Source organism: Tamandua tetradactyla, chromosome 13 (genome assembly GCF_023851605.1).
Source record: "Tamandua tetradactyla isolate mTamTet1 chromosome 13, mTamTet1.pri, whole genome shotgun sequence".
NCBI classification, from domain to species: domain Eukaryota; kingdom Metazoa; phylum Chordata; class Mammalia; order Pilosa; family Myrmecophagidae; genus Tamandua; species Tamandua tetradactyla.
In genome coordinates this window covers 90,682,795-90,701,503 of record NC_135339.1, presented here as the reverse complement: position 1 = coordinate 90,701,503, position 18,709 = coordinate 90,682,795, and the positions used below count along the sequence as shown (strand labels likewise).

General features: G+C 40.5%; 1 protein-coding gene across 2 annotated transcripts in view; it reads left to right on the top strand.

Annotated features, from left to right (window-relative positions):
* The first annotated feature begins 491 nt into the window (after positions 1-491).
* MKI67 (marker of proliferation Ki-67) overlaps positions 492-18,709 on the top strand; it is a 28,164-nt gene continuing 9,946 nt past the window's right edge. Inside the window, exons 1-12 of one of the 2 annotated variants that reach the window (XM_077126410.1) lie at positions 492-604; positions 1,179-1,367; positions 4,111-4,189; positions 4,317-4,432; positions 7,446-7,512; positions 9,721-9,766; positions 10,241-11,335; positions 12,672-12,850; positions 13,971-14,292; positions 14,385-14,500; positions 14,612-14,780; positions 17,271-17,426. In XM_077126410.1, coding sequence (XP_076982525.1) covers positions 1,276-1,367; positions 4,111-4,189; positions 4,317-4,432; positions 7,446-7,512; positions 9,721-9,766; positions 10,241-11,335; positions 12,672-12,850; positions 13,971-14,292; positions 14,385-14,500; positions 14,612-14,780; positions 17,271-17,426 — 2,437 coding nt within the window. In that variant the 5' untranslated portion in view covers positions 492-604; positions 1,179-1,275. Of the gene's footprint in view, positions 605-1,178; positions 1,368-4,110; positions 4,190-4,316; positions 4,433-7,445; positions 7,513-9,720; positions 9,767-10,240; positions 11,336-12,671; positions 12,851-13,970; positions 14,293-14,384; positions 14,501-14,611; positions 14,781-15,690; positions 15,955-17,270; positions 17,427-18,709 lie in introns of those variants that run through there. The other variant, XM_077126411.1, reaches the window with a different exon arrangement.

Here is an 18,709-nt window from a genome sequence, read left to right as displayed (position 1 = left end):
CTCTTTTGTGTAATGTTGAAAAAGAGACTACATGCTGGGAAAATACACAAGAATCTGCGGGAAATAACTGGTTCTCTTCCGGGAGAGGCAGGGACCGGCGAGGGAAGCTGGACTTCAACATTTTAGCCTTGTAGCAAGGAGGGGCGCCGCGTACGGGCCCTAAAAAAGACGAGGCAGGAAAGTTTATCTCCGCCCTGGGATCAGGCCCCACGTTCGGTGTTTTTAGGTTTTCCTCTACAGGACAAGAATACCACGTTCTCCCCGGACGCTCAACCCCAGGCGGTCGTGAGCATCGGGGTCGCGGGCCCCCCTCGAACTTGGGTTCCCCCACCTCGCCCGGTGCGCTCCTCCCGCCCTTCCGCGTCCCCATTGGCCGGCCCGCGGCCCGCGCCGCCCAATCACAGCGCTTAGCGCCGGAATTCGAATCGCTGTTTGGATTTGAACGACAGGAAGCGCGGCTCTCGGGGTAGTGGCGCGCGGGCGCGCGGAGGGATCCGGCCGCGGAGCCGGGGTGCGGCGCTTTGTGGCGCGAGCGGGCTGCGGCTGGGGCTCCGGGCGGACTCGGCGGTGACGGGCCCGGAGGAGCGGGCCGCGGTCGGTCTAGGTGAGCCGGCCCGGGGGCCTCGAGGCGGGGTTCGTGGCGCGGCGTCTCTGGTGCCATTGGCTCCTGGGTCCCGGGTGGGCCCCGGTGAAGGCGAGGGGCTCGGGCGCTCTCGGAGGGTGTTGACTGGGTGGGCGATGTGCGGGACGGGGCGACCCAGGGCGGTGCTGGGGGCGCCCTCGGGGGCCAGCGGGCGAGGCTCCCTGAGGGGTAGCAACGTGGGCGCGCACTCTGGGGCCGGTGGGCGAAGTCGCCTTTGACGGAGAGCCTGGGCCCACATTCGGGGCCTGGCGGGCGAGGAGCCTTTGGGGGACAGCCTGGGGCTGCGCTCGGGGGACAGCGTGGGGGCGAGGAGCGCGCTGCGGTGGATGGGGGAGGGCAGCGTGAGGGCATTCTCTGGAGGGACAGCCCGGGGGGGCGCCCTCGGGGGTAGGGGGTACAGCCTGGGGGCACCCTCGCGGGTTCGGGCAGCGGGGGCTTTGGTTAACATCCAGGGGCCTCTGATTTGTCTCTTAAAAAGTGACTTCTTAGCAAGCTTGCTTTGAGAGTAACCTTTCCCTCCTTTTGTTTTATTCAGTTTTTGCGGTGAAAGAGTTATTGGTAAATCGTTTTTTGACAAACCTTGTAAAACCTGACGCTCCTGTATGGACCGTGCTCTGCATATAGTTTAGAAAATGAGTCGTTTGTGCCACCTCGTTGTCATCAAAAGGAGCGGGATCGACGGTACCCATTTCCCGCTGCGGCGGGAAACCTGCTTATTTGGAAGGTGAGCTCGGTACTTCCTCTGTTCTTTTAATTTGGCAATTGTTTTTTACCAAATGAGATTTTGAAAATACATTAAGTGTTTTAATTTGGTGAAAGCCTTGAGATGGAGAAGGATAGAGGTTTTCACATTTGGTGCCCTTGACGCAGTCCTGAGAAGGCAGCTGGGTGGTGTGAAGCCCTGACTCGCTGCCCCTGGCTCTCGGGGCACACTTTGGGGTGGAGAAGGAAGGAGCCTCTGTTTGGCTCCTTGTTTTTTTTGGAAAAAAAATGAGCATGGGAAAGTCATGCTGCTTGTATTTTGATAAGTTTTCCTGTAAGGTTGCCTTTTTCTTTTGGTGGCGCTATTAACTGGATTTTCATGCTCAGCTTTCAATGACAGAATTGACAGAATTTCCATTGCTATATGATATCACACGAGTCTACATTTTAAAATTCCTCAGGTAAAGAACTTCTTTTTTTCCTTAAATGTGAAAAAGTAAAAGGTTGCCCTAGAACTGCAGTTTCTCATATCCCCACATCTGGATACAGCCATGTCCAGTCTGGTGGTTGTTGCGGTTAGCTGTCTTACAGACGTCTAAGGTTTTTGCTGTCTTTTAAGTAGGGTTATACTTAATGTCAGATTGTCTCTAAAATACATCTCGCATTTCTGCTTCTCTCAGATGGAACAGAAAGTAGGCATGCAGCCGCTAGTGCCACAGAGATTGGAAACTGCAGGGGGATAATTGTTTAACCTCTCTTCCCAAATCATCCCAGTTCCCAACTGGACCATCACAATAGCCTCTTCACTGCTTTTTCTTGCATCTTTTTCTTCTACAGTCTGTTCTTGGTACTGTAGCCAGTGCAGTTTTTAATTTTAATACGGTTTCCTTGTTGAGAACGGCTCTGAGGCTTCCATTAATGACCAAAATGCACAACACTTTGGAGGTAGTGTAGCTTAACTGTTAAGGGGTTGGGGTGGGGCCCCAGAAATCAGACTGCCAGAGTTAGACAGGGCAAGCTACTTCTCACCTCTTCATTTACCTCAACGTTTGTGAAGAAAGAGATAGTGCTGCCTAATTCGTTAGGTTATGAGGACTGAGAGAGCACGTTACCTAATAAGAATTATTGGTTTTGCAGCCTGTAAGTAGATGCCCATGTATCAGGGACAGTTTATCAGTTCATCAGGGACCATCGGAGTTTATGCCCATCCTATCGAACGGTCACCCTCCCGTGGAGCTCTGTGCTCTGGCCCCTGACTTCCTTCCCATCTTACCTGGTGCTCCCAGCCCATCCCCAGCCACAAGTCAGCATCTCCTTGGGCAAACCAGGCTCACGTTCAGCTTGGTGGTTTGGACAGTATGGACTTTATGCCTAGAATGTTCTCCCTCCCCACCTACGTGAGATTGCTTTCCCGCTTTCAGATAACAGTTTACATGTCGCTTCAGAGAAGCCTTTCGTGAGCACTTCTCTTCCTGCATAGCCACTTTACCAGTGATGAGTGCTTTTGGTCTCTCCCACTCAACAGAATTTCCCAAGGGTGAGGCCTGTCTTGTTAATAATTATGTATTCAGTGCTTGGTGTGGTATCTGGCATCTTGAGATGGTCACTGTTTAGCACTCTGTAAAGTGTTCAGTAGATTTGCATTTGGAATCAGCATGTAACAGTGGTTCTCTAGCAAGGGCAATGTGGGGCTCCGGGAAGCATTTTGCAAGGTCTGAAGACATTTTTCACTGTTGCAGTGGGGGAAGGTGTGCTACTGGGCATCAGGGAGTAGAGGCCAGGGATGCTGCTAAACCACATGGCGTGTGCAGGGCGGCTCCCACAACAAAGATACGTGTGGCCCCAAATGTCCACAGCCCGGAGTTTGAGAAATGGTTGAAAGAGAGTGATTGTTAGCCATTTCCTGCCAAACAAATTCTCAGTCTGTTTTTTGCTGGGATGGTTTTGTATCTAAAAACCAAATTCTGTTCTTTGACTAAAAGTAGCTGTTTACTTTCCATAGCTTCCATTCCCTTCTAAAGATAAAAAAAAAAAAAACCTGAACATTTCAGTCTCAAATGGAAGTAAGTTTAGTTACTATATAGCAATGATGAAATATATTTTTATGTAAGGTTTTGTAATTTAGAAGCCAATTCATAAGTGTCCATCGTATGACATGGATAGGAAGAGGTGTTCCTAGATTCCAAAGGTTTACATTAAGAACAGAGAATGTTATGAAGTATGTTCAGACTTTCAAAACTAAGGGATTGTAATCTAAATCTAAGCTTACTAATAAATTGTTTTGAAATAATTTCTGTGTAGGTTTAGGAATACTCCTATCTGGTGCAAGTATTAAAAATAAATAGAGGGCAGTGCTGCGGTGGCTCAGTGGCAGAATTCTTGCCTGTCATGCCCGAGACCTGGTTTCAATTCCCAGTGCCTGCCCATGCCAAAACAAATAAATAAATAGATAGATAGATTAGATAGATAAAGTACTCCTTTATTTGTGGCTTATAACCTTAGCTGGTTTATGAAAGGAAATTAAATTTTGTATTTTAGTATTTCCTATTATGATTATTTTTAAGTACTCAAATACTTAAGGATCTAAAACAGTTGCTAATATAATATTTATGAATTATAAATATGTCATTTATAAACAGTTGCATTTGCAGATCAAAAATGCCAGTCAAATGCATTTTTATTTTGAAATTTATTTTGAAAAATTGAGGTGATTTTCTTAAAAGGTGCAGCAACCAAAATAAACTCTTAATTCTTTTTGAATTAAGGGGCACCGAATGTGACATCCGTATCCAGCTTCCTGTAGTGTCAAAACAACACTGCAAAGTTGAGATCACTGAGCAGGAGGTAAGTGTTTTTTTGCTAGGTCATTTTTAAACTTTTTATTTCATTTTTTACTTATTTGTTAATTATTTGTTAGGGAACTAAAAGTTAGTTCACTTTTCTTACTTTTCTCCTTCCTTTCTGCTTGTAGGTAGTGTTGACTAATTTCAGTAGCACAAGTCCAACACAATTAAATGGAGCTGCTGTTTGTGAGCCAGTAAAGCTAAAACATGGTGATATAATAACTATTATTGACCGATCTTTCAGGTAGGTGAAAACTCATTGGGCTTAAAAAATAAGTGGCACAATCAGGCCATTATGTGATCATAAACAATGTGATCATTGTTTAATGTTTCTGGATGTCAGTGTGTCAGACTGCCATTGTCAGCACAGATTCTTACTGTAAAAGCATGTGGATCTAGGAAGAATGAGAATTGGGGCTTAAGGATTCACGCACACATAATTATGCCAAAGAAGGGTGACCTGGTCATAAAGAAGCTTGTTATTTCCTTTTGTATATGGGAGGGAAATTAGTTACTTCCCATTGTATTGGAAGCTGTACATGAGTTTTTTAGTTTAGTAAATTTTACTTTTTTATAAGTAAAATACGTAAAAAAGGGAACAAAACAAAATGTCCAGCTCTATTTGTCATGAACTGAATAACTGTGGTTACCCTCATGTCATGTAATACAACATTTCCAGAAGCTTCTTTCATGCTGTTTTCTAATCACTTTGTTTTCTTTCCAAGTAAACCACTATTGTAGCTTTTATGGTATCATAACTCTTTGAAGTTTTACTACCTTAAACATACATTTCTAAACACTATGTTTTGTTTGTCTTTATTAAACTTCATGTAAATGAAATAGTGAAGCATGTATTTGTGTCTGACTTCTTTAGTTCTTAGACTTGTGAGATTCATCACAGTGTGTAATTGTAGTTTGTTTCGTCTCACTGCATAAATATTTCACTGAGATGGTATACACAGCAGCATACACAATTATCTGCAAGCGATTTGTTCTACTGGATGGTTATTTGCATATTTCTAGTTATTGAAATGTGCCGAAACTTGCTTATGATCAGTTAACATGTATAGTTTTAAAATTAAATTAATATTTTAATGTTAATATTAAAAGAATAGAATATATTCTACAGCTATTGGGTATAGTGGTTTTTTTTATCACATAGTTGTATATTCATCATCATAATCATTTCTTAGAACATTTGCATCAATTCAGAAAAAGAAAAAGAAAACCAAAAAAATCATGCATACCATACCAGGGTATAGTGTTTTTATCTATATGTGTCCATTAGAGTCACACCTTCTATATGCCTACTAATTTTTCCCCCTGTCAGTTACTCGGAGAGGTATGTTGAAGTCTCCCATTAAGACTGGGATTTGTTGTTTCTTTCCTTTCTCCTCCCCCCTTTTTCTTATTTAGCTTTCAAGTTTTGCTTTATTTACTTTAAGACTGAACCATTAGTCTGTCATCCCTACCTTACTGACTACTCATTCAGTCTACTGTCTACCTCTAAACCTCAAAGTGCAGTCTTTGGACTTCTGCTGCTTTCCATCCTTTTCTTTGCTCCTGTGATCTTAATCTCTCCTGGAAACTCTGGACGTGTATACTCAACTCCCCTCTTGACCATTACATCAAGATACCCAATAGGCACCTCAAAGACATGTTCAGAAATCAAAGTCTTGATAACCTTTGTGTTGTCCCTTCATCTCAGTAAGATGGCAATTCCATTGTTTATTCAAGATCCATGAAGTCCTTATCTTGTCTTAATTTCAAGATTAGACTACTGCGCACACCTCTCTTTCTACCCTAGACCAAGCCTCCGGCATCTCTAAGCCTGCAGGGTCCACCCAGAGACCAGAGTGAGCCCTCTCAAAACAGGTCACATCACTCCCACCCCTGGAATTGCTCCTTGTCTCACTCAGAATAAAATCCAGTCTCCTTTCTTGGCTCAGAAGACCCTGGGTGCTTTTCTCCCTCCTAGCTCCTTCACCTCTCCTCTGTCTGTTCCCTTCACATCTTGGGCCTACTGGCCTCACTGTGGCTGAGTATAGAAGCATGCGTTTGCCTCACAGCGTTTGTCTCTGCTGTTCCCTTTGCTGCTGAATTCTCCCTCTAGCTATTCTGGCTCATCCTCTGCTTTCAAACCTCCCAAAGTGAGCCAGGAGAGATTCCCTGACCAGCACCACCTCCCCCCAAGTCTGTCCATCTGTATGCTCTGCTCTTGTTTCCTGCCTGACACTTCACCATCCTTTGATGGGTGTATATTTTTCTTCCCACTACAGTTTAATTTCCTTGAGAGCAGGGGTGTCCTTTCATTCTGTACTGTAGCTTAGTGCCTTAAGCAGGACCTGGAACATGTGAGAGTCTCAAATATGTGCTGAATGAATATTGAATAAATGAGTATCTGTACAATGCATTCAAAAGGGAGACCTCCAGGTAGGAAGTCTTTTATGTGGAACAGAGATGGGCACTGTTCCTCCCTCCCAAAGGAGGTGCCATTCAAATTGAGGACAATTGAGATGATCGAAGACTTCCCACAAAGAATAGAACATGGATCTTAGGGAGAAGGACTTGAATCAGAACTTGACTGTAAGGAAACATTCCAGTTGTTGGACTGCTTCCAGTTGTATTAAGATGGCATCTAAATTCAAATCAAGCTATCTCACGGAGATGCCCAGTTTTTCATTACGTCAAATAACAGATTGGTTCTGTGAATGGATCCCTGATTTCTATTAGAACAAGTATGTATCTTGCCAAACGTCAGCTTTGTAAGATGTGCTTATGTTTGTGCAGACATAGATTGAATAAATGGGAAACTAAAGAGATCAGTGTGCTCTGAAGTGGGAGGATGGCTCTCTAGTTACAAAGTATGTGGCTGAACTATGAACCATTGCCACCAGCCGTGCTAGTTGACCTTCCAAGCAGGAAGTTATTTTCATGGAGGTAACCTAGGTCTGTTCTCCCCTGCATTATTTGTATATAGAAGGGGCTCAGGGTATTGTCATATACCAGTTTAGTGTAAACTAAACCAGTTTAGTTTAGTATTGCCCCAACCTTTGGCAATGTGTAAAAAATACTTGAGGCAATTGAAGTTTTTAGTGTAAAAGCACTTTCCTAACTCTAAATTTATTTTCCTGAATAAAGTAATGAACAAAGTGAAGTTTTTCCTTGATCCTTGGACATTAGTCAGATATGGGGGTTTTAAATATAGGGTACAAAACTCGAATCTAAATTTCAGCCTGTCATTCTGTGCACTTCAGGTTTGAATATGAAAGTCATCAGAAAGGAATCACAACAATTGAATTTCCAGATCGAAGAAGTGACAAGGTGATGGGAACTATCATTCTTTTACATGATGATGTGAAATCATTTATATGTACTTTAATGGTTTTAAATCAAAGTACATTTATATGTACTTCAATAGTTTTAAATAATATGAAATCATTTATGTACTTTAACCATTTTAAATCATTGACGAAGGGTATAACTTACTGATCAGAATAGAAGATTAATAAGGTAATAGAATTAATTGCACTTTGAGTATATTAAAATCTAAAACTATAGATCCTTTGTTATTCAAAATGAGAGTACTAAATTGGCCTTAAACTTCTGCCCTCAAAAGACTCATAGAGCTTCTTATGATCTTGGTTTTTCTGTGGTTAAGGTCAGTCCCAAAACATGGACTAAAATTTGGGAACTACTTGACTTATCTTATGGCTCCTTTTATCTCCTTGTCCAGTCATTGTACCCAACCCTTTCTATGTCTGAAATAATCAGATTGTGAAAGTTCTGAGTATCAAAGAAACATCCCTGTTTTGGTAAACAAAGGACCCATGAAACCAGAAGAGGTTCGCCATGCTTTGTCATGGGAGAGAATTCCATTACATGAGTGTGTCAGTGTGGAAAAGGGATATTCTAAATTATGCAGTTTATTAAAACAAAATTCTGGGCCCATCCTTGGAGACTCTGACTTTGTAGGTTTAGGGTATGTCCTGAGAGGTTCTGTTTTTCCTGTTCTTTAGGAAGCTTCCCAGGTTAGTCTAACTATGAGCAAAATAGAATTCACTGGTTTAGGTACAATTTACTGGCTTAGGTACACCTGAAATTAGCAATCGGTATGATAGTTACAAGGCCCCAGCCACTGCTGAGTGTAGACTCTTCTCTCAAGGAATAGCCTGAATGTTGAACTTGCTCATCAGCCTCTGTGGGGGAAAACTCGTTTGTGTGATACCCCAACACTGGCCACCATCTTAACTTGTTAGTTGGTATAAAGAAATCAACCAAAAGGCTATCTGAATGGACTGTGGGTTAAATAAATGCCACGCAGCAGTCTGTGAACTCGTTATTATTGGGCTGTGATAAAATAGCTCTTGAAATTGAATCTTTAGAAAATGTTACAGCAATTTGGCAATCATTTTATGGCTATTGAACAAAATAATACAAAAAAGACTTTTTACATCTTTTTATTTTTATTGTTTATTATAAGGTTATTGTTCCACCTCAGATTGAAAATAGAAAGCTGTCCCTCACATAGTTTGATAAGCATTGGGTTAGATTTGAAAGAAATTTGAAATTGAGAAAATTAAATTCTTTGCCTTTGAAAATATTTTGTGGAGCTCCCTTCCCCACACCCCAGTAATTCAGATGATATATTTTTCCTACTCTGAAACAATATTGGGCTTATATTTTATGTATGTATTACCTTCCATTTCACCACAGCCCCCAATCTTTTTCCCACATGAAAGACTGAAGGCACTGTTTATGGGTGCTGAGTGGTAGCACTGAATCAGGTTGGTATGTCTGAGATTGTGGTGCCCGCGGTTGCACTGTGTTTGCTTTGCCTTAACTTCTGGCCTCTCACATGCACCCTCCATGTCTGGCAGCCAAGAGGGTACTTAGGTTAAATAGACCCTAAATTCACTGACAGGTCCAATCGCTGATAACTGATTAAACTGATCAAAAAGTCAACAGTTCTCCATCTATGTTGAATTAACATATTCAGTATAGGTGATGTTTAATTTTAGCTTTGGTTCTTCTTTCATGTGATATTAGGAAGCAAGTTGAAGGAAGGTTTGATGTCATTAATTTTAAGCCTCGAATTTGTTTATTCATCATTTACTATATATATATGTATATTTTAAGTTAGTTAATAAGTGCTGTATTATGATCACTAACACCTAAATGTCTTAGGCGTATTTCTCAAATGAAATCTGAAAGTCATGTGGAGGTGGGGGAGAGGGAGTTATTGCTTTATGGGGGCAGAGTTTCAGAGTAAGGTGATGAAAAAGGGTAGAGGGTGTTGGTGATGGTGGCACAATGTTGTGGATGTAGCTAACACCTTCCACTGATTCACACACTTCGTGGTGGTTACCATGGGAAATGTTGAATGTGTCACTATAATAAAAGGTTGTTTTAAGGAGTCCCATCAGAGCAGTTTGGGGAGGAGCATGATCAATAGGAAGAATATTTTCATAATGATGCCCGTCACTGTTGTGAAGGCCTTTAAATTGTTCTTTTTACTTTGTTCATTCACAGGAATTGCTGCGTCGCCTCTCAAGATCGAGCTTGTCTCACGATCCTGGTTAGTGGTTTGCTTTTGCTCTGAGATCCTTCAAAATCAGACAACTGGGTGGTATTATGTGAGGAGGGAAGGCCAGAAGACAAATGTGTTGTATAGAAGTCTGAGGAAGTCGTCTTGTTTAATGTGGCATACAGAAGCAGATAACCTGAGCTGGCTTTTTCCCAAGTGATTGTTGGGACACCCTGCTTTCAGGAGAGTTCAGATATACATAAATTTGCTTACTCAGTTGTCAGCTTAATTCCAAGTAGGAATTAGACAACCTCCCATTGCTTATGGGAGGGTAACATGACTGGCTTATTTGGATCGTAACACTAATGTCAGACATTATTAGACATTTGGGTATTGAGTAACTTGTCGACTAAGTGAAAATCTAGGTTTCAAGTCAATCTGAAATAATTTTAGATTTGCATACTATACATTAATCATTGAGAAAATTTTCAACTTTTGTTTCTTCTTTCCTGACTCATTGCCTAGATGGAAAAGATAAGGATCCCAGTGCCCATTCAAAGTTCACTGAAGAGAATATTTCAGGAAGGTCTCCAGTGCCTCTCAGGAATATCAGAGAAGATGATAGGGTGTCAGATGGCTCACAGAATCGTGTTACCAGGAGAACACCACAGGCAGCTCACAGAGATGGGAGTCATCCTCGTTACCCAGAATGTCCAGAAAAGGACAGAGCAGCAACCAATCCCACTCCTGGGGATCTTAAAGGAAATATTTCCAGGGTAACGTTAACTAGTTGTAATCAAGAATTGGAGTCAGTTCACGCTGGGCAGCATTTGGAGAATAGTGAAAAAAATGAATCTCCCTTTAGGAAACTCTATGGGTTGATGAAAGAGGAGTTTGACGTCAAATTACAAAAGGAAAATGTGGCACTGATTCATAGGAAATCAGGAACACCGACTTCTGTTTCAGGAAAAGAAAGTGCTTTACATGGGGAGAGACCTAAATCAAACCAGAAATCAGGTAGAAGAAGCCAAAAAGCAAACCCTGCATTGTATGAGCGAGAAACTACCCAGATGGAGGAAAAGGGAACAAATGTAGAACCTGGTCAGATTTCCAGAGAGGCCCAAAATTCTAGCGTTCCTCTCGCTGAGATGATGAAAATGGAGACCCCAGTTCAATATTCACAACCACAAAATTCTTCACGGAAACGTAAGAGTGAGGAACTGAGTATTACTCGTGGAAGGTTATCTGTGAACTTTGAGAAAAATGAAGGCTCAGGGGCAAAAAGTTTGACACTTATTCCTAGTAAGTTACTAAGTAGAGAACAAACACCAGTTAAAGTTGCAGGTGCTGATGATTCAGGAAATACACCAAAAAAGCCCTCTTCCAGAAAGAAGGCAAGTATTCCTTCATGTGCTGAAGTTCTTCCTCACTCTTCAGAAGCTCAGCTGCAGGGACAGACATCTCTGACGGAATTCCTTGCTCAAGTTGAAAGGAAAATGCAGAATGATACCCTGGGCAAGCCTAGGAATCTGAATGCCAAAGCTGGGCAGATATGCACCGACTCACCCAGTTCTAGTTCGCTTGATATCAGCGGCTGTGATGATTCCATTTCAGATTCTAGTAAGTTTAAATTTATATTTCCCCAAAGCTTTACACCTTCCTTCTATCTACCAGAGATTCAGTCAGTAAGATTTGCTCTAGTCGACACTCTCCTAGCCATGTGGGTCCAGTGTGAAGACATGTGATCGTTCACACTGGTTAACAGTGTGGAAACTTACAACAAGGTGTGATAGAAGAACCGCAAACTCTTAGGGAAGCATAGGAGGCGAGTGGGATCTAGGGAAAGAGGGCATCCAAACCACTGGGTTCTGTTCCATCAACAAAACAGGAAGGAAAATAGTGTAATTACCTTCCAAAGGGGGTTTCATTCTGAACTACAAGCACCTCTATCACCTGAGTTTGACATGCTGTTTAAGTCAAAGGAAACCTGTTGGGAATCTTTGGATGGCAGGGAAGGCTCTCAGGTATCTGTGATCTCCTCTCAAGCTTTCTGATAGGCATGGGATTATAAAACACTGGGCTACAGCTGTGGGCAACTTCAACCTGAAACAGCTAAGACTGGCAGAGGGCTGGGTGTCAGCCACTGGCCTGCATGTTTAGAGATATGAACACTTTAGATCTTCCGTGCAGTAGAAGTTCCCATGAGGTAGGATGCCTACTAACTTCAAATGGGAAACTGACTACCCAGGGTCACACAGTAAGTGGCAGGGATAGGACTTTTATAACTTTTTTTGGAGCTCTGTGAACTTCTCAGGGCTGGCCCTTAGAAAGGAAAGCTGCTTATCTTGATGCAGCAATATTAATTTCCCCATAGGACTGATAAGCAGGGAAGGAATGTGACTAATCAGGTAATATACACAATGCTGAGAGTTTTCCTCTTTGTCTCATAAAGGAGAAGCATCAATGAGATGAGGGATTTATGCTTACTAGTGGTGAGGGGTGAGTTGTGGGAGTTATCTGTCAGAATCACCTGCAGAAATGTCCACAGGTCATAAATTCTACTCACCATGTAGGTCTGGCATGAGCCCGAAGTAGTGTCCAGTTTGCTCAGGTCACTGCCAAAGCTTCTATCCATATCCCCCACCACCACCACTCCCCCCCTCGCAAAGGTGTAAACTCCTGCCTTAGACTAATCAGTTTGTTAAATTATGTCTAGATAGGATTTTCAGCATTCTAAGCAAAATCACTGCACTGTCAAATTGAGAGTGAATGTAATAGTTTATCATCAGCTCTCTCATGAACTCTTAGAGCAGTAGCTTCTTTAGCGTGATGCGAGAATGTAAAAGTGTGCTATTGATTTTAAGTTTCAGTAACTTAAATTAGTTGGTTTTTGTTGGTTATGTGAGACAAATTGTGTTGGTGTAGTTTTTTTCATTGTACTTCCTTTTTTTTTAAGTTGACAAGAATGGGGAACTGTCTCTGAAAAGGAGGAGGGTATCCTTTGGTGGTCGTCTAAAACCCGAATTATTTGATGAAAATTTACCTCCCAATACACCTCTCAAAAGAGGAGAAATTCCGGGGAAAAGAAAGTCTCTTGGAACCCATGCTCCAGCTGTTCTGAAGAAAATCATCAAAGTAAGTTTTAACAACTAGTATTACTCCTATTTAATGCTTGTACACCTGGTACATGCTGTTTCCTAACTCCTGACTCAGGTAGAATTATAATTAATGATTTTTTGTTGTTGTTTTGTTTTTAATTTTAGAAAAGCTCATTTAGTTGGGTGCTGGAAAACTCAAACCTGGGCTCTTAACTATGGCTCTCATATGGCCCAGCTTTAGGCATGTGTGCAGTCCAGCTTTAGGCATGTGTGCAGTGCTTTCCAAAAAAAGGACGGTCACTCCTGGTTTTTTTGTTTCTGGCTTACTTTGCATCACGTAATATTTCCCAGGTTCATTCACCTCATTGCAGGCCTCACAACTTCGTTCCTTTCTGTAGTCACACACTGTCCCATCATATATAAACATCAGTTTGCCATTCTTCTCAGTCAGTGTGCTTCAGCCACCTCCATCCATTGATTGGGCTCTTAGAGGGTCAAATAATTAACTTATGATTATAGTAAAAAAACCTACGGATAAAAATAATTTGGACATATCACAAAACATAACCACAAAGTTTTTTGTTTTGTTTTAGAATTATAAGGCAATATTTCAGGTCTTTAACTGGTAATAAAGATAGATCTTTGATGGCAAAACATGTCTTTTCTGTCATCAACTCCAAACTTTTAATTGCCTCCCCCGGGCTGTGGTGTCACCTTTTGTTCAGAGATGTCTAGGAGGGTTATGTATGGCCCAAAGCTCACACTGCCTATGCAGTCTTTACTTCCTTATTGTACCACAAGGAGTGGTAAGGTGTGTCCAGTTTCCTTCTTTATGCTTTTTCACAGAAGGGAGCAGCCCTGCTTCCACAGAGACTGAGGCCAGCAAGCACTGCAGTCATCAGGTGGTTCCTTCCTCTTACAACCAGACATAGCTCAGTTAAAGCTTGCTTGCTGCCTTTGTTTTCTTTCCTTTTTTTCCTTAATTAAGTGGGATGGACTCCCACCATAACCTCAGATTTGACACAGTGAAACCATAGTTTAAACCTTTGGGCCTTAAAGATTTCAAAAGCTGAAATTCCTAACTGAAAAGGCTTTTAACATTCATTGCAGAAATGATATACATACTTGATTTCTTATGAATATTTTGATTTTGTCAGGTGCAACCTCAAACACCAGGCAAAGAAGAGTCTTCGGAAATCCATTTGGAAGTGACTTCTGCACCACATATGTTTCTGAGCTCTTCAGCCTTTACTTCTAAGACAGTTTTGCCAGCTGCAAGTGATCAAAGTCCTGCATCACCCAAGGCTTCTCCAATCTCTAGAGGCAGATCTCCTCCTCAGAGAAAGACACCTAAGAAAGGAGGGAGAAAGAGTGGGAACTTATCTTTAAAGAGAAGGTCCTTTGATAAAAGCAAACATGATACTTTACAGATGATTTATTCCAAAAGACAGAGTGGTGCTTCTGAAGCCAATTTAATTGGTTAGTGTTTAATTAGCAAATATATTTTAAGGTGAATTTTCTTTCTAATGCTAGTTTTTGAAAAGTTTCACAATATTTTTTCCCTTTAACAGTTGCAAGATCTTGGGCAGATGTTGTAAAACTGGGAGCTAAGAAACCACAAACGAAAGTTGAAAGACATGGCCATCAAAGACGGATTAAGAGAAAACAAAGAACTAATACTCCAAAGGTAGGAAATTCCATATCGAATTGCTCTCTTGCACAATAATCATATTATTTAAGGTTACATCATGTGTTTATGCTTTGGAGTTTTGCTAATTTTGTTATTTTTTTTCTACAGAAACCTACAAACGACATTCAGAATCAATTTAGCACAGGCCATGCAAACTCTCCTTGTACCATAGTAATAGGGAAAGCACGTATTAAAAAAGTTAATGTTCCTCCTTGGCCCTACAGAATGCCTAACACTTTTGTTTGGAACAAAAGGGACTGCAATGAAGATTTTTCAGGTAAAAACATGCCTTGGTGTTCTTAAAAATCATACCCCTGATGAGCCTGCTATTTGTAACTATGTTGATGTGTGCTAAATTTAGTTGTCTGCTGTGAGTAGGGTAGGGAAACAAATAATGTAGAGAACTTCTTGGGGTCATAAGAGAAAGAAGGGTCATAGGGAAGAAAAAGTTGGTTTGGAGTTCAGGAGCAGAACTCTGACAAATTCTTGGAATCATATATTCTTTATGAAATAGGTATGAAAAGGTCAGATGCAAATCTTTACCTTAGAGAGCAGCATATATATAGAAAACTGGAAGCTGCTTTACAGTGAAGAAACAACTTTTCCCTAAGTTGTTATGATTGCCCCTTTCCCTAATTTACACTAATATATTAGCCTAGAGTTGGAGCAGGTTTTTGGTTTTATTTTTGTTTTGAGCAATGTTTTGCTGCTTCAAGATTTGCTTTCCTTCTTAGCTTAACAGGTTCTTGACACTAAGCCCTGTGAAAAGGTTTCCTTAAGCCAGTGATAGTTGAGCCAACGCTGGTACTTGGAAGAGTTGTGCTCCCCAGTATAATCCATATAAGGTCCCCTACAGTTAGATCACATCTGGATTAATAAATATTTATCTTCAAAGCTGAACATCTAGAGCCACTGGTATCCACAAATATTAATAGCATCTCCATCATTACAAAAAATTCAAGCATATGCTGCCTAATATGCGTACATGTGTGTGCACGTGTATATGTAGGTGTATGTGTGTGCTCACGTCTCTCAAGTATCTGTTGTATTATCAGTACTAATGCATGTTATACAACATTTAAAAACACATGTTTTTAAGATAAAATAGAGGTTTAAAACTCAGCACACAATTGTCTTAGGTGTTCATTTGAAATTTGTTCATTTGTTCAAATCGTTTTGACCTCTAGGTGTCAGTAGCTTATATACTGTTAATATCTATTGAAGACTAATCTTGGATATTTTCAATGAGGCCTGAGAGGTGGCAGAAGCAGGAGACTTCTAAGCAGGTGGGCTAGTTTGGATGGGAAGCTTTAGTCAAGGTTCATAAAACACATTTTGCCAAATTGAGAAAGTAATTTCTCATAATGCCTGAATAAGAAAAATAATAACACGGAAAAACTTGTTTTCTAGAAAGTCAGATCTTCAACTTAAAGTATTTTATTACTTTTTTCTTATATTTTTTTCAGTCACACTTTTTTGGTGTTGAAATGGAAAGATGATGATATTAGATTTATTTTTTGTAAAACATCATTACTTTACAGTACTAAAAGTAGGCAGCCCCATGCCATTTTCTAAAATGTTGGGGATATTTTATCTGTACATAAAATTCGTAAGTGTGGGATTCACGACTTTTAGAAGACAGCATGAGGGCACTAGCTTCTGGATGCCTGGATGGGAGGGCTTGAGGGGAAGGCATTGATGAATACCAGTTGCCAACCTGATGCTGCCTTAGATTTGTTTGTTTTTGTTTTTAATTTTTATGGATAAAATCAAAGAACATACAAACACAAACCTTCTTAACATGAACATTTCATACTTGATGTGCATTCAATGGCTCACAATATCATCACATGGTTGTATATTCATCACCATGATCATTTCTTAGAACATTGCATCTCTCCAGAAAAAGGAATAAAAAGAAAAAAGAAGCTCATTTATACCATATCCCTTACCTCTCCCTCTCATTGACCACTACTATTTCCCTCTACACAATTTATTTTAACAATTGTTCCCCCTTTTATTTATTTATTTTTAATCCATATTTACTCATTTGTCCATACCGTAGATAAAAGGAACATCAGACACAAGATTTTCACAATCACACAGTCACATTGTGAAAGCTATATCATACAATTATCTTCAAGAAACATGGCTACTGGAACACAGCACTGCCATTTCAGGCACTTCCCTCTGTCCTCTCTAATACACCTTAAACTGAAAAGGGGATATCTATATAATGCCTAAGAATAACCTCCAGGATAACCCCTCGACTCTGAAATCTCTCAGCCACTGACACTATTTTGTCTCATTTCTTTTTTCCCCTTTCATCAAGAAGGTTTCCTCAATCCCTTGATGCTGAGTCCCAGCTCATTCTAGGATTTCTGTCCCATGTTGCCAGCGAGGTTTAAACGCCTGGGAGTCATGTCCCATGTAGAGAGGAGTAGGGCAGTAAGTTTGCTTGCTGTGTTGGCTGAGAGGTATGGTACCTGAGTTTTGATACTAGTTTGGAAGACTAAAGATTTTGCTTCCTTCATTTGATTTCCTTTCTAAAAAGGAAAGAGAAAGAAAATGTGTATGCATATACTTTCTCTTTAGTCTCTTTTTAATATTAGAGTTCAATATTAATGGGCTCAGGCCCTATCTGCCAGGAGTGCTAGAGAGTGATCTGTTTATTTCCCACCATTTAGGTTGCTGTGAGGACTGGGATGGTTGTTTGCATATGTATAAGTAATATACTAATTGCTCTCTGAATATTTTCTTATAACAGGACTAACAGAAATGTTTAAAACTCCAGCTAAAGAGAAACCTCAAGAGATAAACATAAATCCTGACACTGTTGCAAATTCCAAGATTTTGCTTGAGGAAGAATTTCAAGTAACTAATTCAGGAGAAGAACCTCTGCTGTGCACTTCAGAAAATTTTGGTTGGCTTAATTTTTTTTCTAGCACTATGATGCTTTTGGATAGGAGCTTGTGAATGCTATTGTTTCTTTACAACAGATGTCCTGTTAATATACCATTTCCAGTTTCTCTGCTCTGTTCATCAGTTGAACTGGCATGGCATTTGTTGGCAAACATAAATACTTGGTTAATAAGTTACACTACTTGTGTATACTTTTGGCTTCTTTATTTAAGTAGAAGGGATAACAGCAGAATAGTATAATGATTTCTCATCATACTTTTATATATGAAGTACTCAGAGTCAGTGCAAATTACAAAAGAGAAGAATAATTTTTTTTAACTTTTTTTTATTGTATAATATAACATATACAAAGCAAAGAAAGAAAAAAGCAATAATGTTCAGAGTACTCTTCAAGAAGCAGTTACAGGATAGATCCCAGATTTGGTCATGAGTTACTATACCATCATCTCAGATTTTTCTTTTAGCTGCTCCAGAACATTTGGAGGCTAGAAGGAATAATTTTTTATTATCACAATTGACTTTCTCTTTTTTGTGAAAATTTATATATATATATAAAAAGCAATAAATCTCACAGCTCAGAACAACAATTAGTTGTAGAACAGATTTCAGAGTTGGGTATGGGTTACAATTCCACAATTTTAGGTTTTTACTTCTAGTTGCTCTAAGGTACTAGAGATTGAAAGAAATATCAATATAATGATTCAGCAATCATACTTATTTGTTAAACCCTACCTTCTCTGAATAACTCCACCTTCACCTTGGATCTTCTCCCACTCTTTAAGGGTATTGAATTATGCCCATGTTAACTTTCTTATTTTGGAAGGGGGTGGCAATAATACAGGGTAGAGAGTTGCAACTAGATTGATTATGTTCTAGAGAGGCTGGGCCCTCTAGGTTTTAAGACTTATCTGGTCCAAGGACCTATCTGGAGGTTCTAAGTTTCTGGAAATTTACCCTAGTGCATGGAACTTTTGTAGAATCTTATATATTGCCCTAGGTGTTCTTTAGGATTGGCTGGAATAGTTTGGTTGGGGTTTGTCAAGTTATGATAGATAGCTATATCTAACTGAAGATTGCGTAAGAGTGACCTCCCAAGTAGCTTCTTGATGCTATTTGAACTCTCTTAGCCACTGATACCTTATTTGTCACACTTTGCTCACTTTTGGTCAGGATGGCATCATTGATCCCATGGTGCCAGGGCTGGACTCATCTCTGGGAATCATCTCTCATGGATCCAGGGGTTCTTTCCCCGCTGGATGTCATGTCCCAAGTAGGGGAGAGGGC